Source organism: Magnolia sinica, chromosome 12, assembly GCF_029962835.1.
Source record: "Magnolia sinica isolate HGM2019 chromosome 12, MsV1, whole genome shotgun sequence".
NCBI classification, from domain to species: domain Eukaryota; kingdom Viridiplantae; phylum Streptophyta; class Magnoliopsida; order Magnoliales; family Magnoliaceae; genus Magnolia; species Magnolia sinica.
Window position 1 is genome coordinate 47,862,106 of NC_080584.1, and position 24,958 is coordinate 47,887,063.

At 40.3% G+C, this 24,958-nt stretch overlaps 2 protein-coding genes across 3 annotated transcripts; both read left to right on the forward strand.

Moving 5' to 3' along the window:
- The first annotated feature begins 4,042 nt into the window (after positions 1–4,042).
- LOC131221326 (ankyrin repeat-containing protein ITN1-like) lies at positions 4,043–14,474 on the forward strand. Of its 2 annotated transcripts, none has more exons than XM_058216544.1 (3): positions 4,043–4,618; positions 10,052–10,221; positions 13,047–14,474. In XM_058216544.1, the coding sequence occupies exons 1-3, from the start codon at positions 4,168–4,170 to the stop codon at positions 14,085–14,087; spliced, it is 1,662 nt and encodes a 553-aa protein (XP_058072527.1). In that variant the 5' UTR covers positions 4,043–4,167; the 3' UTR covers positions 14,088–14,474. The 2 variants fall into 2 exon arrangements, with proteins under 2 accessions (XP_058072527.1, XP_058072526.1); XM_058216543.1 differs by having other exon boundaries at positions 4,047–4,618; positions 9,806–10,221.
- Positions 14,475–16,998: 2,524 nt separating this feature from the next.
- LOC131220037 (pentatricopeptide repeat-containing protein At1g52640, mitochondrial-like) lies at positions 16,999–18,487 on the forward strand. Its single transcript, XM_058215015.1, has 2 exons — positions 16,999–17,085; positions 17,305–18,487. The coding sequence occupies exons 1-2, from the start codon at positions 16,999–17,001 to the stop codon at positions 18,370–18,372; spliced, it is 1,155 nt and encodes a 384-aa protein (XP_058070998.1). The 3' UTR covers positions 18,373–18,487.
- Positions 18,488–24,958: the final 6,471 nt, after the last annotated feature.

Below are 24,958 nucleotides of genomic sequence, written 5' to 3' on the forward strand. Positions count from 1 at the left end.
AGATTGTGGCTTTGGTATCAATTGGAGGAGGAAGCTTGGGGTCTTCTTCTTTTCTTTTTTTTTTTTGTGGCGAGGTGTGCTACTAACAAGGCATAATTTTCTAAGGAAGTGGAAGCTAAAAAGGGAGAAGAAGATACATAATAAGGAGACTCATACCTCATATTCTGATAACTCCGACATGGAGAGCTCCAAGACATTAAGATATCATACATATTATGTTTTATATTACACCATTGGCACTAATCTTTAACTAACACATGGATACATTGTCATTGATACATAATCATCTATTGACATTTGATCCTTAGAATGGTGAATCTTGGCCAATTCATTCATTTGCTCCTAATCTCTTTCTTGGAACCTTTAGTGATTGATGAATCTCAAGATTGTTGAGTCCACCTATCACTTTCGCCAATCTCTAAAAGTTAGAAATGCATACCGGCATTGGGGAAAAAAGCATAAAAACACTTTGGGCCCATACACAATCTTGAAGGTTTTATGGGTGGTTTTCGCATCCCAAGTATTATATTTTGGTGTGGCTTACTTGAGTTTTGGACCAGTCTAATTTATGGCTACTAAGAAGGATATGAGGGGACAAACACGAGCATGGATTGGATGTCATGCACACGTTACAAGGTTAGAAAATAATTTGTTGGACATACTGAAAATAGAAAAATAAAATAAAATATGAAATTCGTTTCACTAGGCTGAATCATGTAAAACGATACACTGTCTTCAAAGCATGATTTGCCCCCTTATCAATTGCTGATGGGTTACAGGTAAATTGCTTCCAAGATAAGACAAGCCTGTCTGAATCCGGCGTGCAGCAATCACAATGGGTCCACTATAGAACAGTTTAACGCAGTAGATCTGTTCTAGCAGAATCATATATTGGAAATGTTCACAATATTTTAAGAAGGAGATCTGGAGTATCCAATGAGAGAGATGGTGTTGAAATGATTGATTTTAGACTGAAATGGTCCAGTTTATATAGGCACCAGGTGGTGGACCGTTGCTAGGTGGTTATCAATGGTTCAGAACATTTGAAAATATTTCTGACCATATCATCATGGCCCGTCCGTTTTCGGATCATCATGGCTTTCAAGACAGTTAGTCGTTTTAAAAAAACTGCACGAGGGAGCATCTAGATGCGCACGTGCGAAGTGCAAAGTGCGCCAACTAGCGCAACTAAAACTACACTGCCCACGCTCTCGCCCACACCCACACCCACCCTCATGCCCGAGTGCGAGCGCATGTGTGCGTGCGTGTGTTCTAGCGTAGCACTTGAACACGCAACCCAAGCATCTCCATCTCCAAAACATCCAAGTTAGAATACTACCCACAAATCCACATATAAATTCCAAAAACTTTTCTACCATTTTCAATGTGGGACTAAAAGCATACATCGTACTTTTTTAATTTGAAATTTCCGAAAACTGTTTTAACGGTAAAATCCTGAAATTTTGAATATTTTCAAAAAACCACAAATTTCAACATAGAGTGGACCCCACAAATCTCTATATTGGATCTAAGTCAAGCTGGGTCCAATAATCATGAAGAAGCACATGCAAGAGAAAGGTGGACAAAAAAAATAAAACGATAATTTATGACCAATATTCAACATACAAATGGAGCCCACGTGATGAAGAGATCAACTACAAGAAAGATGGAGGAATTGGAGTTGAGAAGAGAAGAAAGATGGATTTCATAGGGTAGGATTGCATGCAATCCCACGCCTGGCCAAACGGGATTGGTGTTTGGCATCCATGGATATGCCAGCCATCCCAAATAGGCTGTAATTTTGGCCATGAGATACACCAATACCATGGGATTGCCAACAATCCACTGATGCTGTCATCATTACCTTAAATTTGATCCCATCCACCCTAATACATTTCAAACGGCCGGGCCAAACAGGCCCTAATTGGCAGTAGATTGGCTGGTGTACCACACATCAGCCATCTAGCTAGTGTGTTGACATCACCAAGTTCTATAGGTCCCATCATAAGGTATGTGTTATATCTAAACCTTTCATCCATTTTTTGAGCTCGTTGTAATGCATGAGCCGAAAAATAAGACAGATCTAAATATCAAGTGGACCACGCTACAAAATACAGTGGGGGATTGAACGTCTTTCATTGAAACCCTTTTGGAGGTCAAAGCAGTTTTGGATCAATATGATATTTGTTTTTCTCTTCATCCCGGTCTTTTTGACTTTATGAACAAATTGGATGGAAAATAAATTTTATGAAGGGGCTTATGAATGTTTTAACGGTGAAGATCATTATCCCCGCTGCTGTTTGTGGTGTGGTTCAGTTGAGCTTTTGATATGATTCATTTTTGGGTTAATCCTCTGAAATGATCTCGAAAAATGGATAACAGCGTGGATATAAATACATCATTTTTAGGCTATGTAACTTTGATCTTCTTTAAATGCTAGCATGACAGCGAGCACGAACTAGCAGCAAGGAATCAACTGAATCAAACCCCTCCAGCATGACAGCAAGCACGGACTGGCAGCAAGGAGTCAACTGAATCGAACCCCTCCTCATCTTTGGATTAAGATTTTTCTGCAACCAGACAAGATTGCGTCCACTTGGACCTTTCTTGGACCGATGACAAGGAACTCCCCCCTCGTCTTTATATCATGAGCAAGACTTTTCTTCGACCAGCATCAAAACAAAGAAAGACGTGCTCCGGTCCCACTTTTGGGGGCCTCCGCGTCGGCGCTCGTCTTCGAACGACACCTACCCACACCATCTAGATGGCTGATGTGGACGCCGCCTCACCAAGTTCTCTGGGTCCCACCATGATGTATGCTTTGTATCCACGCCGTCCATCCATTTGGATAGATCATTTTAGGGTATTATGCAGAGAATGAGTCCCATTCAAGACTCCAGTGGACCACATCACAAAAAATAGTGGGGAGAGTGACGCCACCGTTAAAAACTTCTAAAGGCCACGAAAAAATCAAGCTGATATTAGTGTTTTCTCTTTTTTAACGTCTTTGTTAACTTTTGAACAGGTTTGATTTCGAAAAAACATCACGGTGGGCCTTAGGAAGGTTTCAATGATTGGCATAAATCTTCCTACTGGTTTCTGTGGTGGGGTTCACTAAAGCTTTGGATCTGCCTCATTCTTTGGCTCATGCCTTAAAATGATATCTCCAGATGGATGTACGGCATGGATACAACACATACATCATAATCGGGTCCACAAAACTTGGTGACGTCACTTCCGTAGCCAGTCTCGCTACTCAACCTGTCAGTATCTAATCCGCGTCCGGCTGATACGCGGTACACAAGCCAATCGGAAACCGGATTGGCTACTCTCCCTGCCCTGCCACCGGCCAATGGCTGGTAGTCGGTGCTCTTGGGGACCCACCATAATTTATGTGTTTCATCCATGCCGTCCATCTATTTTTATAGATCATTTTAAGATATGTGACTAAAAATGAGGTGTTCCCAATCTCAAGTAGACTACATTACAGGAAGCAGTGTTGAATGAATGTCGACCATTAAAAAGCTTTTGGAGGGTTATAAAAGTTTTGAATCAAGCTCATATTTTTTTTTCCCTTCATCTAAGTCTGTATGACCTAATTAACAGATTGGATGTCAAATAAACAGTACAGTGGACCTTAGGAGGATTTTAATGGTGGATATATAGTTTTCTTGTGGTGTGGTCCACCTGAGATATACGTCCCTATCATTTTTGGCATCAACCCATACAATGATCCGTAAAAATGGATGAACGGCATGGATGAAACAAATACATCAGTGGGGCCCACAGATCACCGAACACCAGCCACCGGGCTAGTGGCGAGGGGAGTAGCCAAACCATTTCCCAGCCAATCCGCTTCCAGAATAATTGGCCATGTTATAACCACCTGATGAGTGGCCTAGATCTCGCACACGTATCCCCAGTTGCCACTCGTGCAGCAAGTCAACCCAACGACCCTCCAATCTCTCGTCCTCGCGCCAATTTCCTCAGCATTTCTCAGCCACACCCAAGCAACTTCGTCCCCTCCCAAATAAAACAAAGACATGGACCCCACTCTCCATCCTCCCCTTTTCTTTTTTTCACCCTTAAAAGCTCATGATACCGACACAAACTCCATTTCTCACTTCATCTTTCTCGTCCATCAATTCCTGATTCCCAATCTCCGTCATGGATCAGAGGCTCTACGATGCATCCCTAAGCGGCGACGCTACCGCATTCCTCAATCTCATCCAAGAGAATGAGCATTTCATCAATCAAAAGACGCATGGGTCCCACAACACGCCGTTGCACCTTGCTTCGAGACTGGGACACTTCAAACTGGCATCGGTGATAATCAAGCTCCGACCCCAGATGGTGTCGACCGAGAACGAGAGAAAGGACAGCCCTTTGCATGAAGCGAGCCGTGAGGGGCATGTCGAGGTGCTGAGATTGTTATTGGAGACTTGCCCATGGGCAGCACATAAGATAAACCGTCTCAATGAGAGCGTGTTGTTCGTTGGTTGCAGTCGTGGGCAGTTGGGTGTGGTCAGGTACCTGTTGAGCAAGCCCCAGTTCCTTGTTTCAGAGGAGGATGGCTCGTCGACTCCCCTGCATGTTGCTGCATCGTTGGGTTACAAAGGTACTTTATTTACTAACTCGTTTTGAGTGAGTTTTAGAACGTTAGAAATTTCGTATTTTAACTAAACAATGCTTGCACCATTTTAAATTACACCCTACTGGTTTTCAGTGAGTAAAATATCTAAAATGGCCTAATAGTCCAAAAATTACAAAAGACCAAAAGCAAAAGAGAATAAAAAAACCTACACTTCATTTTTAGCTGTGAAATAATGTTCCACTAAACTATCTAATAGTTAGATCATCAAATAATGTTTTTTTTTTTTTTAATGATACGTCTCAAACAGTATACATGAAACAGTACACAACTTTGACTGTTTAATTAGAAATTCTACTAAGGAATGTGTGCAATTTTAAAATGTTTATATACCATCTATCCTATTCTGCCAAGTACCATCTTTTTTCCAAAAGTCTTCCAAAACTTTACATCTGCTAAAGAAAGGGAAAGTAAATTACATTTCTGATGGAACTAGCTGAAAATAAATTGCATTTCTAGATCAATCACATATGTGGACCCCACATGGTAGCTATGATGTGGAGCTGCATTCTATTAAAACCCTGCCGGTAACACACCTAGGTCAGAGAGGGAGGCGGTTTGTGTGGTGTCAGGGTGGTGATCAGCAAACTCTATAAGCCGGCCCACCGTTATGTATGTATCATCATCCATGCCATCCATCCATTTTTTTCAAATCATTTTAGGGCATAATCTGAAAATTAAATAATATCAAAAATTGAATTGGACCACGCCATAGAAAACAGTTGAAACTGAATGCCTACCATTGAAAACTTCTTGGCAGCCACAAAGTTTTGGATCAAGCTGATATATGTCCTTTCCCTTTATCCATGTTTGTTTGACCTCATGAGTATGTTGATCAAGCTGATATTTGTGCTTTCCCCTTATCATGTCTGTTTGACCTTATGAGTAGGTTGATCAAGTTGATATTTGTGCTTTCCCTTCATCCATGTTTGACCTTATGAGCAGGTTGGATGATAAATAACATCACTATAGGCCATAGGAAGGTTTCAACAGTGGATATCATTATATCCCTAGTACTGCTAGGGTTGAAAACTTTATGGAGCCATAGAAGTTTTGGATTATTGCACGCCCTTAAGAATAGGTTGGTTGTGAAATAAGCATCACTTTGTGCCTCAAAGGTTTTAGTAGTGGATTTCATTATTACCATTGTTTTCCTTGGCATCGTCCACTTAAGCTTTGAATATGCTTCAATTTTAGGCTCATGCATTAAAATGGACTAAAAAAATAGATAGACAGCATGAATTATGACACACACATCCTGGTGGGCCCTATAGAGTTTACTCACGCTGTACTATACCGTCGTGAGTTACGTGGTGAATTCCTCGCTAAGCAAACTACATCTAGAGAAATGTCCCTGGTTCTATGTGGGACCCACCCCACAAGAGGATGAAAGGATATATCATCTTTTCATTTCTTTTTGTCCTTTTCTTTTATCTTTTTGGAGGTTACACTGGGAAAGAGGTAGGAAAGTAGCAGTTGGCTCTCTTTTCTTTTCTTTTTCTTTTTGGAGGTTACACTGGGAAAGAGGTAGGAAAGTAGCAGTGGGCTCCCCATCAGAAAGGTATACTTGGCCGTAAAGCAGATTAGGTCAATCTCACTCAAAGATTCAGTGCTTATTTGAAACCTTATCTTGGAATCATGGACTGCCAAACAATGAAAAAATAAAAGAAGTTCCATTGGATGGGATGATCGATAATTTGTGTTCCGATAGCAAATAAATAAATAGCTTATGCCGAGAAATTATTCTACTTTTGTAAATATTTTCCTAACAGTCCATACTTCTTACAATAGTGAAATATGGGATAGCTATGGATGAAAATGACCTGAACAAAAGCAAAGGAATAATACGATGGAGGGAAACCATCTTTACACAGTATACATGCATTCTTCAATGCGTGGGACTCTTTACCTGGTCATAAGGGTTTTAGTTAAGGAGAAATGCTCCAGTGTTCTTATACTACTTATAAGTTATAGTGCTCCTGGTTGCATAGATTCACTTGGACAGTCCATTTAATTGATTTAAACTGTCCAATAAGTCCATAACACGTTTAATAAGCTATGTTACCAAAAAGCCACTGCTTGGATGATCCAATCTGTCTTGATTTGGCCTTATTTTCCATAGACATACGGAAGTTATGATTGTGACAGTCACATTGCCAAACAAAAGTGATAATTTAGAATCATAAGTTCCTTAATAAATTGTCTTGATAAACAGACGTCCCTTTTTAAATAGACGGATCAAATTGTTGATTGAAATTCATACTAAATAAGGTACATTGATCAAATGATTCATATTTGCCACATTGGTGTTGCTTGGGAGCATATAACTTTTCCGCTATGGACCAAATACCTCCTGCTGTTAATCTATTTTTCAAATCCCGCTTATAGTTCTCACCGTTAGTATTAAACACACGCTCTTAAGCATCTATAAGAATTGATTTTTGTATTTTTGTAATTAGAGACTGCCCTTGCTTTACTGCAATTGGCAACCTCCATTCAGATTAGTAATGTGCCAACCCCATCCCAAACTTTCATGGGGCCACCTTGAAGTTTGTGAGAAATCCACTACGTCCATCTGTTTTTCCAGCTCATTTTAAGGGCATGGGCCAAAAATGAGGCAGATCCGAAGTCCAAAGTGGGCTCCTTGACTGCCCCAAGATATTTCAAAGGTGGACGTTCTTTTTCACTGTTTCCTATTGTGTGGCCGACTTGAGCTTTTAATATGGCTTATTTTCTTGTCTATTTCCTAAAATTAGCTGTGTTAACAGATGGACGGAGTGGATTTGTCAAAAAATATCTATGACCACTGAATGTTTAAACGGTGATCATTCAATACCTGATATTTCCCGCTCGTGTGGCCCCACCAACTGTCGGGTGATGTGGACTTAAATGTTCAACCACCGTAATTAAATGCGAACGGGTAAGATCTTCGAGGGGCGACCGTGATATATGGTACATATCCACACCATCCATTCATTTTTTTTCTTATCATTTTAGGCTATAAGCCCAAAAATTAGGTAGATCTAAGACTCAAGTTGACCACACCAAAAGAAGCAGCGGTGATAATAATTCTCACCATTGAAACTTTTCTAGGGCCCACCGTGATGATTATTTACCATCCAACCTATTCATAAAGTTACATGGACCTGAATGAAGAGAAAACACAAATATCGGCTCCATTCAAAACTTCATTGGCTCCCAAAAAGTTTTCAACAGTAAGAGTTTAATCCCCATTGTGTAGTCTACTTGAGCCTTGGATCTGTCTAATTTTTGGGTATATAGTAAGAGTTTAATCCCCATTGTGTAGTCTACTTGAGCCTTGGATCTGTCTAATTTTTGGGCATATACCCTAAAATGATAGGAGAAAAATGGATAGACAGTGTGGATAAGACCCATACATTACGGTGGCCACTCAAAGCTCCTGCCGGTTCCCTTGTGGAGACGGGCGGGTAGGACGCAATCCGCGTCCCGAGCCACGGAAAGGGTACGGCAACTACCCCAGCCACCAGCCAATGACTGATGGTCGGTGCTACGTGGCCCCCACCATGATGTATGTGTTTCATCCATGCTGTCCATCTATTTTTATAGGTGATTTTATGATATGAGAAAAAAAAATGAGATATATCCCGATCTCAAGTGGACCACATTACAGGAAACAGTGTTGAATGAATGTTGACTATTAAAAACTTTTTGAGGGTCATGAAAGTTTTGGATCAAGCTGATCTCTTACTTTATGGCCCTGGAAAAGTTTTATATGTTGAACCCAATGGACGGTCTAAATCAATAGATTGGACTGTGGGTCTCAATGCAAATAGGAGTGCTATATTTATATTCTCTTGGAGCAATGGAGCATCTCCCTCGCTTAAGTGCTTTCTCCGTTTGTTTTGCTTTTTGACTTCGTTATTTTATGTTTTGGGACTACTATAGTCACCATGTTTTCATGTTACAATTATAGTATACAACTCTTAATCATCTAATTACAATTATACCCCAAGCAATTTATAATATTTTCTTTAGTACGCTTTCAAACGTTAACAATATAAAATTGATGTAGAGCTGCCTACGGATACTTTTATAGTGGATGGACCAGAGAAGGCCTGATTAGAGGCAGAAGTGATTAAGACCGTCGGAACATTAAAATAGCCATATCTCACAAGCTGGAATGAGTTTTTCAACATATCATATATGATTTTGAGATAGGAGAAGCTACTTTAGCAAGCCAACTCCGCTATGCCAAGTTACCCACACTGGATTTGCGAGATTCCATCATATCCATGGTCCAAAGTTCATTTTATTTTCATTTTTACTATTTATATTAAGTTTTAATTTGATCATAACTCTTGATCCTTAGAGTTTCAGGAGTCGCACCCAACATGAAAAGGGCTTAGAAAACTCAGGAGAATGAGTGTCCAATTTTTCTAACAATGTTATTCTCCTAAATTTTATAAGCCCCTTTTGGGCACAACTCCTAAAATTCAAAGGATCAAGAGTTATGATCAAACTAAAACTTATTGTAAATAATAAAAATGAAATTAAAATGGAGTTTCGATCGTCGATCTGATAGAATCTCGCAAATTCGGCGTGGGCAACCCGGTATAGTGGGGTTGGGTGACTAAATTAGCTTCTATGTCGAAGAACTCATTCTGGTTTGCAAGATATGCCTACTTTAGGGTTATGACGGTCCTAATCACTCCAACCTCCAATGGGGCCTTCTTTGGTCCATCTTGGACATGAAAGTGTCCGCAACCCGATCTACATCAGAACTCATGCCTAAAACCTCCAAAATCACATGGCTACGCCCACCTGAATTTTTGAATACATGGGCCATCCATTCATCTTGGTGGGCTGCATTTTCTGATTAGATTGGGTGACATATCCATAACACAGTGAGTTGTACATACAATCCAAATGGGTTTTTAAACAGTAACATTCCCATCCCAGCTATTCAGTATGGTGTGGCCCACCTAATTTTTGGGCGCCCAGGATAACACGAGGTTGCACACATGATGAACGGATCATATGTCATGCACACATTGCTTTGTAGATTAAGCTTAAACTAGTAATCTTTGCAGTGGAATCATCAACATCCATCTTCATCTTACTCCACCCTTATCCAATGTTAATTCCAACAAAACTACATTTACATGGATGCAGATATCGTTCATGAAATACTGAAAGTTCGGCCAGATTTCGCGTTAAAATTAGATTGTGAGGGATACTCTCCGTTGCACTTAGCTTCTAGCAAAGGGCATTTAGACATCACAAGGGAGCTTCTACTAGTAAACTCTCATCTTTGTTTCATGAGAGACGGTGCTGGAAGAATACCTCTCCATTCTGCAGCGATCAACGGCCACATTCAGATCCTAAATAAGATACTCTCAGCAAATCCCGACTCCATAGCGACGCTAACAAAACATGGAGAGACTGTCATACACCTAAGCATCAAGGCCAACCAATATGAGACTGTCAAGTACTTGGCGGAGAACATTGATGTTGCGGATTTCTTGAACTTGCCAGACGATGATGGAAACACCATATTACATATCGCAGCCTCCAGGAAGCACTTGCAGGTACTAAATTTTCAACGAGCTAACTAATACTTTCAGAGCCTGTTTGATAGACGGCTAAAAATGAGTACTTCCCATAATATAATACCAGTAGCATTTGGTCAATTTGACCCCTGTAATTAATTGTGGGGAGGGTAAGAGTAGAATTTTTGTCTTTTCAATTCCTTGATGAGATTAGCCCACTCTTATTTCACTTCCTCTATGCATCTAGCCCCACTGATGCAAGACAATTAACCACTTGTTCTAAAAGGCTCGAATTGATAAAGCATGGCGAATTAATCCATTTATCTCATACTTTAGGCCTCAAATCCATGGGTTAAGTCCTTGACTAAACCCTTCTCGTGGGCTCCAAATTCATGGGTTCCGCTCCCTCGTGGTCTCCAAATCCATGAGTTCCACCTCACGCAAGCCACCCGCCTCACATGGACCCCAAATCCATGGGTTCTGTGGGCCAACCACCCCAAGTGTGCCCCTACATCCCACAGGCCACCCCACTCGAATCCGATGTGAAAATGCCCTCGCATTACCCACCCACGTAAGCAAAATACGAGGGAACCTTGTAACAAAGGCACTATAGGGCCCACCATGATGACTATGACCATGTGACATACATATCATTTATATGTTGTCGGCTCATATTAGGATGTTAGTCTAAAAACAAGATAAATATAAAGTTTGAATGGGCCACAACAGCGGAATTAAATGAGCATGGATCATATATCATCGAAACCCTTCTCTATCTCTCTACACAAACGTAACTTTTCCTAAGACTCTCTCCTACTCTCTCTTTGTGCCTTGTATATATGATGCCCTAGTTTTAATTATTTCTAATTATGTATTAGAGCTCATGGTTATTGCTTATGAAGATTATTTTAATGCTTATTAAAAGGGAAGTAATTGGTTTATGATACTTAATTATAAGAAAATTTTACCAAAAAAAAAAAACTAATTAATATGGAATTTACATTTCAATAATTTTTTTAAAAAGTTTTCAAAATACTACCTCATTAATCAATATAATTACTGTTCCACTGACTTCCATTACATTTCTTTAACCAAAGTGGATTGGATACTCCCACTACCAGGACCTAGCTAGAGACAGACAGTCCTAGCAGGGGCTTTATGGGGCCCAGTTTGATAATCCAGCTATTCAATCTCATATCAAACTCTTTGGAGCATTATTATCATTTTCAAAATGATTGAAGAACTTTTTAACTAATGCCAGCACTTGATTTATCTCATCATCATGTGGGAGGGGATTTGGATAACTGAATATGACCCAAAATCCATGGGCTATAGTCCCAACTAGCACTTTGAAATCGGTGTTAAAAAAAAAAAAAAAAATGGCAAACCTTGTAGTTTTGTTTCTACCTGTTATTGAATGGCACATGGGATTCACGTGGGCAAGAAAAGACAAAAGCTCAAACCAGACTCATGTTGGGCAGTGGGGCTATCAACAGGTTAGGTAATACAATATCCTTCCTGGGTTAACTGGGTTTGGGTCTTGCCAACTAGGTCTGGGTCCCAGATCTAGTTCTTGAAGACCAGACGTGGATCTACTTGGATTTGGGTACCCGTCGGGCCTTTAGATCTAAGTTTCAAGTTGACTTTGAGACATAATACATGTATATAGTGGGGGCCAATTTGTGAAATATATGGCATGCACATGTGCTACTTTAACAGATGCATACCATATGATTGTGGTCTCAATTACGTATTTATGAGAATACTCTATATATAATTTTATTACTAAAACTAATGAATAATCAATATATAATTTTACTACTAAAACTAACATTACCTAACATGGACCCAACTAGACCTTCCAATTCGAACATAACTATACCCAATTTCTCACCTGGTCCAAATTTTGAGACAAACACACTCACCAAGTGCCAAAAAAGGGACTTGGCCTATTAAAATCAGGTCAAATGCCTCGGGCATCAGGAAGTCCTGATGCCCATTGACAACTCTATTGGGTAACATGATTTGTTATAGGGAATGTTCACCACAGGTCTCACCTTTTTAATGGCTTAGATCCATACACATGAGCAATGTTAGCATGTCTTTGGTAAGCAATTGTTGTAGTAGTGTTTACACCTGATTTGCCTACGTCAGATTTAGCAATTCAAATGATGCCATGTGATAGTAAAATCTCAATAAGAAATTAACGGATGATTTCTTTGGATGTCATGATGGGTGAAGGAGAACAGAATCCATAAAATCATGAGTAGCCCGAAAATGATGATACATGTGTCAAGTATTCTACTTATGTGGCAAAGCCAACTAATCACCACAACATACTCATGACCTCAGTTGGGTTTTGACCAAAACACAATCATGACAACTACCGACGAATTTGGCCGATACACCATCGCATCGCGTAGGAGCTTTACAGCAAAAAAAAAAACAAAAACAAACCAACGTATGAATGTAGAATAATAACTACCTAAGTTGGCCAAGTTTCACAATGCATAATTCGGGTTGGTGTGGAGAAACGGATAGGTATTCATCTAATTTTCCATGGACAAAAATGTATTTTGTGGCTTGCAGCATTTTGGAGAAATCCGGGCGAAACCTTTTAGGGCTTCTTCTTTGTAGAGAACCAAACATATCATCATAGTAGCCTTCTCCTACCCATGGGTTTCACATTCAAATGATTGCCTAGTAAAAGTTCAACAACTGGCTGATTATTCAACTTCAACCCTTCCCATCATGTTAGAACCTTTGTAAAATATTTCAACATTCACCTTACTCCATATACTTTTACATTATTGTAAAATTATTTCTCATGTTATTGGATTTTCATTTTCCAAATTTGTGCGCAGATAGTTGAATACCTACTCAACAAATCTGAGGTTGAAGTTAACATTTTAAACCGAAAGGGATTCACAGCTCTAGACATCGCCGAGCAGGTCGCTATGCACAGTGACACACAGAATCTCAAAGGTATGCTAGAGAGCGCTGGTGGCAAAAGAAGCAGAGAGTTTCTACATGAACCTCAGCTAGAGAGATTCCTAGAAAATAATCGGAAGGGGCGGTCATCATCTCCAAAGAGGCTTAACGGGTCTCCGGTAAATTCACCACGCCGTCGACGCCAAAATCGTGCGAGAAAACAATTTGAGCCCTTCAATGAGATGGAAAAATCTCTTGTGCCAGCCAAAAACATGCCAGCCCAATCACCCAATGTTCAAGAAACAGTCCATATCGGACCACCGTCATGTCCCAACGGTATCTTAGAATCCTCGATGAAGTTGAATTCTTATCAGTGTGACAGTAGCCGAAAACGTCAGCTTGAGATTCACTATGAAGGGATCCGAAATGCTCGAAATACAATAATATTGGTTGCCATTTTGATTACTACTGTCACCTTCACCGCTGGTGTCAACCCGCCTGGTGGCATCTACCAGGATGGAATGTTAGTTGGCAAGTCGATCATGGGAAGAACGACGGCCTTCAAAGTTTTCATGGTCAGCAACCATGTGGCCTTATTTTCATCCATTGGCATTGTCGTCATCCTAGTCAGCGTCATACCTTTCAAACGCAAGTCGATGATGAAATTGTTGGGGGTGACGCATAAGATGATGTGGGTCTCAGTGTCTTTCATGGCTGTAGCATATGTGGCGGCAATATGGGTGACGGTGCCGGGCACGAGAGGGACGAGATGGGAGATGGTGGCTTTGGTATCAGTTGGAGGAGGAAGCTTGGGGTCTGTTTTTGTGTGGCAAGGTGTGCTACTAACAAGGCATTTTCTGAGGAAGTGGGAGCTGAAAAGAGAGAAGAAGATACAGATTAAGGAGACTGCTACCTCAGATTCTGATAACTCAGACATGGAGAGCTCCAAAACATCAGGCTACCATACATACTAGGTTTTATATTACACCATTGGCACTGATCTTTAACTAACACATGGATACATTGCAATTGATACACAATCATCTATTGACATTTGGATCCTTAGATTGGTCAATCCTGGCCAATTCATTCATTTGCTCCTAATCTCTTTCTTGGAACCTTCAGAGATTGATGAATCTCAAGATTGTTGAGTCCACCAATCACTCTACAATCTCTAAAAGTTGGAATTGTAGACTGGCATTGGAGAAAAAATGGAATTGTACAATACTGGACTAATCAATTGACTATTGATTATTTGTAATCGATTCATAGTCCCCCAATGTGAGGTCTGTTGTTCAAGATCTTCAACTCAAGATTTATATTCAGTTTGATCATTAAGAATAAAATTTTCTGCCATTTAAGACTTACTCCTTTTTAGATATTGTTTAGATGTGATTAAGTAATTAGTATGATTTCCATTTTAAAATAATTGTGTCATTATTTGTTAAAATAGTAGAGCATTACATCAGAAATTGTTGGGAAATTTTCAAAATCAAGTCATTTAAAACACATTAAAAATATTTTATTTTCATCTTGAAGCACCAGCCTTAATGCCAAGAACGCTTTCTTCTCACCTGATATTTAGAGGTCATTAGTGCAGGGTAGAAACGGGCTGGTTCAAGTCGGGTCCCTACTCATGGCTTAATGGTAGACTCATAAGAATTTCAACACTAAGGTCATGGGTTCGGGTACCCATTGTGGTGTGTGTGGGTGTGTACGTTAAAATAAAATGGATACTCACCAATGGGTAGTAAACACATGCTCGTACCCTTACTGAAGTCAGACCTGAAATGGGAATAATAACTATATCCATTAGGGTATCGCTTCCATTGCGAGGAAAGGTGGGAGCACACAATCTGTAATTTTGTTGAATGATTAAGGATATACAAACAATCGGGTGGGCTCCACAAAAAGAAAATACGAGCCTCACCTATTGTATTAACAGCAATTCTACGACAACAAAACTCAAGAAATGAATAAAGACCATGACAAAAAAAAAAAAAAAAAACCACAACACACGGGGAGCCAAGCCAAAAATAAAAACAACAGCCCCAGTGGCACCAAATAAAAAAGAAAAATCTATCTACACAGGCCTAAATCTCCATAGCTTCTGAAAACATGCATGCCGAATACACTATCAGCCCTCTCAACATCCAGCCCCAGCAACCACTGTACAAAGCCCCAAGGAACCAATCCAGCCGCACTAGTTATCAAGATTTGCCATGGGACGCTTTCACATCACAAAAGACCACATTACAGGCAACTACATGCAACTAGCCACACCATGAACAAATTAGGCCGGATTTAATACGCACATTTGTAAGTTAAGCTTATCTTTCAAAGAGGGTAATTCTTAGGGCTGAAAGACGAGCGGGTTGGATCAATCTGGTGCTCAACCCTAACCCAACCCAACCCAACCTCGATTGGGAATTCTCAAACCAAGCCCAACCCAAGCGGGCTCGGTCGTGTTGGTTGGGTTGCTCGGGTGAATATATGCTAATATTTTTATTATTACATTAGTTTATTATATTTCAATACACGTCTTATTTTTTATACCTATGATTTTGTTAATTACATATGTAGTTATTTATCGTAAAGACTTCACTTTTTCTAAACAAACAAGCTAAAATGTAGGACAACTACTTCTTTAACACTCAAGCATTATCAAAAATCAACAATATATTAATTTTCAAATAATACCATATATAAGAAAGAAAACACAATAGAAACTACAAACACAAAAACATACATTGAGTCTTATATATTTTTGTCAAAGTGTTAAAGAAGAACATCTATTTCATCATTGGCCCTACTTCTTTCCAAAAAAATGCGTATTAAAAGCTTTAATAATCTGCATAGTACATACATAAATTATGCTTTTATATTAAAAATTAATACTACTTAAGAGTAGCATTACTCCTCAACTTCCTTAATTTTGTTTTGTTATGTCATATCTTCAAGTCATTTTTATAATTAAAAAAATGAAATTCTATATAAAATCAATCCAAAATATATGAGTATAAATAAATAAAGTACTAGATAGTATAAATAAATAAAGTACTAGACATAATAAAGAAATAAACAAGAGTTGCATCTAATAAAGTTACATCCAATAGCCTGTAAAAGTAATCATTATTCAAATACAAAAAAAAAAAAAAAAAAACCTTAGTCAAGTGTCATCATAAATTTCATGATTCTAAAAGTCACTCGTTGCTTTCGAACTTCCATGTCTTCTAAATTCATGAACCTATGAAATCAAGTAAGAGTCTGGATCAATCATAACAATATGTTTAATTAATCACACATTTAAAAATATAACAATTTGAATACTCAAATTAATAATTAGTTACTCCAAAAAATAGAAGATCCAAGTAACACATATGATTACTTTTGAGATCCAACAATGGATGGCTCACAAGAGGCTGAAACATAATACATAAATATTATATTAAGTCATTAACAAATATTTTTTTTTTAAAAAGGATAGAAACACCACTAAAGTGAAAGTTAGGTAGTAGTTACTTGATTCATCTTCTAACTCTTCTAAATTTTCTTTAATATTGATTAGAGTCGATGAAACCCGTAACCAATCCTGTGTAAATATCAAAGACTCCACAATATCATGTATTAATGAACTTCGAAATTGATCAAAAATTCGACCCCCATACTAAAAGTTGACTCTTAAGAAATGGTGGATACCGGAATCACAAGTATGTCACAAGCCATGTGTGAAAGTACATGATACTTTGAAGAACTTACCTTCCACTAATCTAATTTGTTGAAATTTGACAAATTTACTACAACATCTTCTTCAAGAGATCAACTAATCACATATTTGGCAATAACTTGTTCTTCTTATAAAATTTTGAGATAATCTTGCCTAACATGCAAAATATGCCCAATAGTTTAATCAAAGGAGTATCCATGCTCTTATGGGTTAATGCATTATCTTCAGTTCAATCTAAAGTTGCTGTAAAATGATGGCATTGCTCAAAGAGAATTGACAGTATCCCTGATGTTCTCAATCATCTCTTTAACATTTTCCATTATATAGAACTTAGAATTAGAGGTGTGCATGTTTGACCCGATCCGGTGGATCTGACTCGTTCTGAACCGAACCGACGGTCTGGATCGGTGCGGATCGAATGTGTCCATCCAGATCCGATTGTTTTTCGGGTCAGGTTCGGATAGTGGTATATCCGAACCGATCCGATCCGAAAACCCGAACCGAAAGGATCTGGACCGATCCAACCCGACCCGATCGGGAGCAATCATGTGAGCCATGCGCTGGAGTTCTTCCAGTGGGTGAAGTCTGAATTTGATGTGGGGCCGAAGACTTACAGCATATTGATGAAAGGATGGGGTGATTGCAAGAATGCGAAGGAAGCAGTGAAGGTGTTCGATGAAATGCTGGAACGGGGATGTGGCATTGATGTGGTTTCTTATAACATGTTGCTGTCAGCATTATGCCGCGGGGGTAAGGTTGACGAGGCAAGTCTGCAGTTCAGTCAAATGGGTTCTCACAAGCTCAAACCGAATGCTTGTTCCTACACTGCTTTTATCCATGCTGCTTGTGAGGCGAATGACGTTCATTCCGCTTTGAGGTTCTTAGATAGGGTGAGAAGGTATGAGTTGGTGCTGAATGTGTTTACTTACAATTGCATCATTAAGCTGTTGTGTAAGAACCAAGAGATCGATGATGCATACCATATTTTGGATGAAATGACCAAAAGAGGGGTTGACCCTGATGTATGGAGCTACAATGCGATTCTAGCTGCTCATTGTCATCTTTGTGAGGTCAATAAGGCACTTAGGCTTCTTCATAGGATGAAGAAAGCTTGTTGTCCGCCAGACCGGCATACTTATAATATGGTTTTGAAAATGATGATTGAAGTGGGACGAATCGACCGGGCAATGGAAGTTTGGTATGGTATAGGAGAGAGCGGCTTTTACCCATCTATTACAACATACTCCGTTATGATTCATGGGCTCTGTAAGAAGAGGGGTAGGATTGAGGATGCGTGCAGATACTTCGAGATGATGGTCGATGAAGGGATACCGCCTTATCATTACACTTGCAACTTGTTGAGGGACTGCCTCTTGCAGTTTGGATTGCGACAGAGGGTTTACATACTTGCGGATAAAATGCAACAAAGCACTTCGTGCTCAATCCAAGAGCTATCAGAAGCAATCATCTCATCTCCGGCTCGGCCCAAGAAAAGAGATGGGGTTTCTTCAGGATCAAATGAAGAAGAATGAAAATTTGAAACTGAAGCAAAATTGCATGGGGCATGGACTACTTCCTAATCATTTTCAAACACTTGGAGCACAGAATGCAAGCGAACTCGGATTCGAACCATGCCCAATCCGATCCAACTCGGTTTTCCTGACCAAGTTGGACTCGGATTAGATCAGGCAATGCATATTTCGGATCGGACCAAGTCAGGTGACCCGGACTCGGTCCTGGATCGGATCGAGTTCGGGTCAGGCCATTGAGATTTCGGATCGGATTTGGACCCAATCCAATCCGACTCGGACCGATGCCCAGCTCTACTTAGAATAACAAAACTTTACATACTTTAACTTGTAACAAGGATCCAAAACAACAACAATACTAACAATATATTAATACGATCAAAGTCCCCCCAATACTTTACAAACTTCATCTTCATCTTTAATCCCATGTCACGAAAGCACAAATCTTAGCTTACAGACCACGAAGATAAGAGTCCTACAATCACATAAATCTCATGAAAGTATGCACTTGTAGTAACATACTTCGAACTAGATAGACATCTGGTGACATAGTACAAAGTTTTTAGAAACTTGTATAATACATTTGCTTTAACCCAATCTGCATTTATAGGCATCCACTCACAAATGTCTTTTTTATATTGGTGGTCATTTTCTTCCATTCTCTCAAAAGCCTTTTGGAATACTAAAGCGAATCCAAATATAAAAAAGTGGAGTTCTATCTATTAGTAACATCCAAGTAAACAACCATTTTACTAGTTATTCCCTTTTCTGCCAGATAATGTTTGAAATCTTGAAGTTGAGAAGATAAACTTCTAACATACCGTACAAAATGATGGATATAAATGATTGTTTCTTTAGCTTCATTGACACTATCTCTCACAATTAAGTTTAAAACATGAGTACAACAACACACTTGAAGGAACTCACCATCTAATAGCAACCCATTCCGTTTAGCTAGTTTTCTTTTCGATGAATGAACTACTACATCATTGAACTTGCATTGTCTACTGTGATGATTTGAATATTTTGTAACCCACATATTATTAAACAAAGCTCAACTGCATTAACGATATATTCACTATTGTGAGGCATTAGAACCACACAAAAGTTAATAATTTTTTTCTTCAACTTCCAATCCTTATCTATTTAACATGTAGTGAGTGACATATATCCAAGATTTTGGATGGATGTCACATATCAATGGTTATACAAACTCTTTAAACTGACTTCTAAAATTCACCATTTAACTTAACTCTCTCGCACGTGTATAACTCAAGACAATCTTTCCTTAAGGTGATGCATAACAAAATCTAAAACTTGGGCTACATTACTTGACAAAAGTTTCTAAAACCCTCATGCTCAACAAAATTGAACAGCAACTCATCAGAATCAACCACTAACTTGCTCTATGACTTGGAAATGCACATAGAACACTGCATTGCTTTACAGGTGACTAGCTGGAAGCAGATGAAATTGACAAAAATGTAAATGCATACCTAATAGAGAAGGTAACGGCATGTTTTTTCCCTGAAACCCTTTCAACTAACCGTGAACTCAAACACACATTCCATTCATGATAGGAGACAATAAATTTTTTTAAAAAAAAAAGTTAAAACGATACTATGATAATGATGATGATGGTGATGCTGATGAGAGCATTACTCCTATGGCGTGTAAATTCCATCAAGTTCCATAATGTATGCATCAAAATATCTCTATTTTACACATTCCATTGGTGTACAGTGGATGAGACCAAGTGTTCCACCACATGGATTCTCCATTCTTAAAAGGCAAGGCCAACGGACAGGTTGGTGTCCATTTAGTGGCTTGGAAAAGGATTCTTGGCTCAAAAATGAGAAACTAGTCCAAATTCAATGGTCAAAATTCACAACAATCAGTCATCCTCATTATAAAATCACTACAATTTCTTGGCCTAAATTCCATCCATATGGTGACCCACTGGATCAACAGTACCTATCATCATATGTTCCGATAGCCAATCTACGAAATCCAAGTTTGACTTGGCCTAGTCAAGAACACCTTTGTTGTTTCTTAATGAAATTGAGGGCCATGATCAATACTCAAGAGACCATCCAAACCAAGTTAAATAACATGCATTTTGAGTGAATCAATGATTCCTGGCCCTACTAACAACCTTACAAAAAAACAGTCCAACTCAACCATATTTGTAACACCCGGCCCAAGTCAGAATAGTGTCCTGAGGCTCTCACGTGTGGACTGACGCAGGACCGTACGATTTGAACACACGTGTGGACTTATTTTCGATAAATTAATCCTGATTAAGCCACTAATACGATCAGATCCAATTATGTTCAAGCCGAACACGGGTCGTAGAGCCAGACAGCCAAATTATGCTTGGCGTCTGCCCGTGCGAGCCGTGCACCGCCCAAGGAAGAACCAAAAATTTCAAAACTCTAGGGGGCCATGGGCCTCACTGGGTTTGTGGTCCATCGTGGGTGTCAGGCTCGGACGGGGCCCAGAAACGGACGAATTGTGTCGTCCAGTCGGCGCTTGAAAAATGCAAGTCGCCAGGCCTAAAGAATGAAAATCTGAAATTTTAAATTTATTGGCCTCGTTTCTTGAGTCAGTGAATCTGGGCATTCCAGTCGTCGGATCTCTTCTAAATTTACACCGAAGGCTAGAAATATTTCCCTGCCCTCGCCCACAAAATCTGACCGTTGATCGAAAACCGGTAACCGTTAATCGTGAACCGGACCGCTGCAACAAAACCCCGCATCCATTTGTCGTCAAAATTTACCCGACCCTTCATCTAGCCATAGGGCACCTTATCCGTGAATTAGATGGGCCAGGGGCCCATCAAATTGGCCCCAATAGCCAGAATGGGCCCCACAGGGCCATTGAAGGCACTTTATGAAACTTAGGGCCAAAGGATTTAATTCCAGGGTATTTAATGTCAAACCCTCTCTCATTTGTTGAGATTCCAGTAGCTAAAATCGGAGGGGGAGAGAGAGAGAGAGAGAGAGAGAGTGAAGGTAGTGCTTGGGGATTGAAATTCCCCGCACCCACGTCCCTATATTGCCAAGAATTCCGACCTGATTGCCGTAGAACCAATCTATGTCCGATCTAAGGTGAGATTCGAACTCAAACCTACCTTTCGTTAACAACCAGCCACATGCATGCACCTTACCTCCATTTTCATGCAACGCAGGGCCCCGATGCATCGAGTTTGCGAACCCGGCGACGTTAAGTCGATTGCGTAGGCCTCCAGTCAACAATAGGTGCGGACCATTACCTTTAGATGGCCGATTTTCGTACCTAGCGTAGTTTTTAGTAAATGTGCATGATGTCGTCCTTGCATGTTGCTGAATTTTGGATTGATTGATTTAGGATTGTGAATTTAGAATTTTCCCCAAATGTGGAAAGGGGTTCCCCAAATGTGGAAAGGGGTTTAGGTCTGAACATCTCCAAATGTATGAAATGCTATTTGCATGTTAATGTTAAATTAGAGCATATGCACTCAATTTCCCCGAACATTGCTGTATTGATTAGTCGAACTTGGTTACATGTGAAACCTGTTAGGCATAGGAGGAGTGCATTGTTGTTAATTTGCTAAATTTCTGCATTAATTGCTCCAAATTTCTGATATTGTTGAATCACATGCTTCATGGTGGCATATGTGAAATTGAATTGATGTGAATGGGTGTATGGTTGTCCAACTTGTAGAAATCGTTGGAATGTGCGAACATGATTCTCGTAGCTTGGTGGTGGTTAGTGTATTGTTGTTCATGTACTTGGAATGCTGGATTTTGTTATCATTGTGTAATTATTCCTGAAATTGCTGAATTTATGCTGTCTGCCTGCGAAATTGCCCTCTCATGGATTGGCCGAACAACCAGAATTTTTGGGAAACCCTTCGTTGGTTCAGCCCACAGGTAAATCTGGCCCGACCAGTTAAGCTGTAAATTGTCAGCCGTAGTTAGACTACACAAGACACCGTTCTCAGGCCGTTCAGTTTATGGTGCAGCTAGTGGGGGCATATTGGCCCACAGTCGGCCATCCTTGCATGTTAACCATGGTTGCACACCCTTGTATGAACCCAAGATACCCCGAGACCTTTGCGCCCACTATTAATTATAAATTTCGGCCAACAAGACTCATGAGCCGAGGACGGTGGTATGGGACATTGTGCCCTTGCTTTCGGCCTACACTGGGGTGACAAGCCTCCCCGTAGTGACCAATGAGCACTAAGACTCGTGAGTCGGGGACGGTGGTATGGGACACTGTGTCCATGCTATCGGCCTACGCTAGGGTGACGACCTCCCATAGTGACCGCGAGTAGGACTTGGAAATCCCAGAGCTTAAAGCTATGTGATTGACGAACCCACGAGGGCTAAGGATCGTGAGAGCCGTACGGCCACGACCTTGAGCCGCACGATCAGATTAGGACAATGTTTTTTATAAGGGTATTCCGGTTTCCCCAACCTGCTGGATGAATGAACCTAATTAACCAACTCGGCTAACATTCTCATGACATTGCATTACTTATTGTGGCGACTCGGCAGTTAAGGTCGCAACTGAGGGAGTGTAGGTCATTGCGTCATTAGATGTCGTCGCTCGAGGGAGAGTTGGTGGTGAGGGCATGCATCATTTCATTAAACCATGCATTTCATTAACTAAGAGTACTTAAGATTTTATGATGAATGTTGTTTACTAAATCTATTCTATGTATGATGATCGTGTGATCTATTGCTAATGGTACCACTGAGTTAGCTACTCACTCCCGCTCTGAGACGGTGTTCTAAAACACCAACCAGAATCTAGCATAGATGCAGGAACACTAGAGCAGGATGCGTTGGAAGATGCTGGTGTGGACGATGAAGAGGAGCAGGCGTACTTTCAGACTTTTGACGGACCCTACTAGCTCGATGGATGACCGTGGGTTTGGGCCAGGGCCCAACCCTTTTCAGGGAGTGATGAGAGGATGGGACTAGGTCCCTAATAGATATTTCATTTTGGATTATGGGATTTGTACTGGATATTTACTGTGGTAGTTGCACTTGAGATTCTAAATGATTTAGTACTTAAATTTCTAAATGATTCGTTGCTTTATGTTTGATTTAATCCTCCATTGATCATAGGATACCTATATTCACATGCATATGAGGCCCGTTAGGGTACACGTGGCACTCGGGAATTCGGGAGCCGAGTTCCTACTCGGCCCTTGAATTTCGAGGCACTACAACTTGGTATCAAAGCATGGTTTGGATTAAACCGGGCCTAAGGTGACAAGTCTATCGCGACGCACTTTGGACTCGAGAGGGAGCAATTGAACTTAGAGACAGTATTAGGATCCTGAGATTATGCCATTTGGCAAATCCAAACCCTGTGCGCTAGCCTAAGACTTGTGAGTAGAAATACCTCCACTGAAGCTACATCCGTCTGCCGAGGTTGTCCCATTGATCTGGGAGACAAGAATACGCGTGGACCTTATAGTCAGAAGAGTCTTCCATTATGATGTGATTCTGGGTATGAACTGGCTCTCTACAATGGGAGTCGAGATCGATTGTGAGGACCGGATGGTGACAATTTATGAAGATGGTAGCTCTCCTTTTACGTTTCCGGTTTAGATTAGCTATCCACAACAAGTCCTATGCTATGCATCGCTAGAAGAAGGCAGTGACGAACTCTCATTGACACGCACGCCTGTCGTTAGAGACTACATTGATGTGTTCAAGCACATACCAGGACTCCCTCCCCGGTGGGAGATTGATTTCACCATAGATTTGGTGCTGGGTACCACGCCCATTTCCCTTCCGACCTACCGAATGCCTCCATGCGAAATGGAGGAGCTTCAAACCCAGATCGATGACTTGCTGGACTCAGGTTTCATTCGACCCAGTGTCTCACCTTAGGGAGCCCCAGTCGTGTTTGTGAGAAAGGATGGTTCCTTACGGTTGTGCATTGATTATCGACGGTTAAATCAGGTCACCGTAAGAAATAAATACCCATTGCCTCGGATTGATAACCTATTCGATCAACTGAGAGGTGCTCAGTACTTCTTGAAGATCAACTTGCAATCCGGATACCATCAATTACAGTTTAGAGAAGAAGATATACCGAAAACGGCATTTAGAACCAGCTTTGGGCACTATGAGTTCCTGGTCATGCTCTTCGGACTCATGAATGCGCCAGCTGTGTTCATGGATCTGATGAACAAAGTTTTCAGACCTTTCCTGTACCGATTTGTCATTGTGTTCATAGATGACATTTTAGTCTACTACAAAAGTCAGAAGGAGCATGAGGAACACTTGCGAGCGATTTTGGAAATGCTCAAGAGGAACAAGTTATTCGCTCAATTCCGAAAATGCAACTTCTGGAAAGAAAAGGTCAAGTTCTTGGGCCACGTGGTGTCTAAGGAAGGCATCTCCGTGGACCTAAGTAAAATAGCGGTGATACAAGATTAGAAGCGACCGAGCTCGGTTATGGAAGTCAGAAGTTTCTTGGGATTAGCGGGATACTACTGCCAGTTTATCAAGGATTTTTCAAAAATAGCCCGACCTTTATCCCAGCTCACCAGGAAGGACCTCCAGTTCGCCTAGAATGTAAA

Bases quoted from the DNA above. Each gene is read 5' to 3' on its own strand.
- LOC131221326 (XM_058216543.1), top strand. From the start codon at position 4,168: ATGGATCAGAGGCTCTACGATGCATCCCTAAGCGGCGACGCTACCGCA. The intron at 4,619-9,805 runs GTACTTTATTTA...ACATGGATGCAG, and splicing joins TGCATCGTTGGGTTACAAAG to ATATCGTTCATGAAATACTG. The intron at 10,222-13,046 runs GTACTAAATTTT...ATTTGTGCGCAG, and splicing joins CCTCCAGGAAGCACTTGCAG to ATAGTTGAATACCTACTCAA.
- LOC131220037 (XM_058215015.1), top strand. From the start codon at position 16,999: ATGCAAAATATGCCCAATAGTTTAATCAAAGGAGTATCCATGCTCTTA. The intron at 17,086-17,304 runs GTAAAATGATGG...AGGTTCGGATAG, and splicing joins CAGTTCAATCTAAAGTTGCT to TGGTATATCCGAACCGATCC.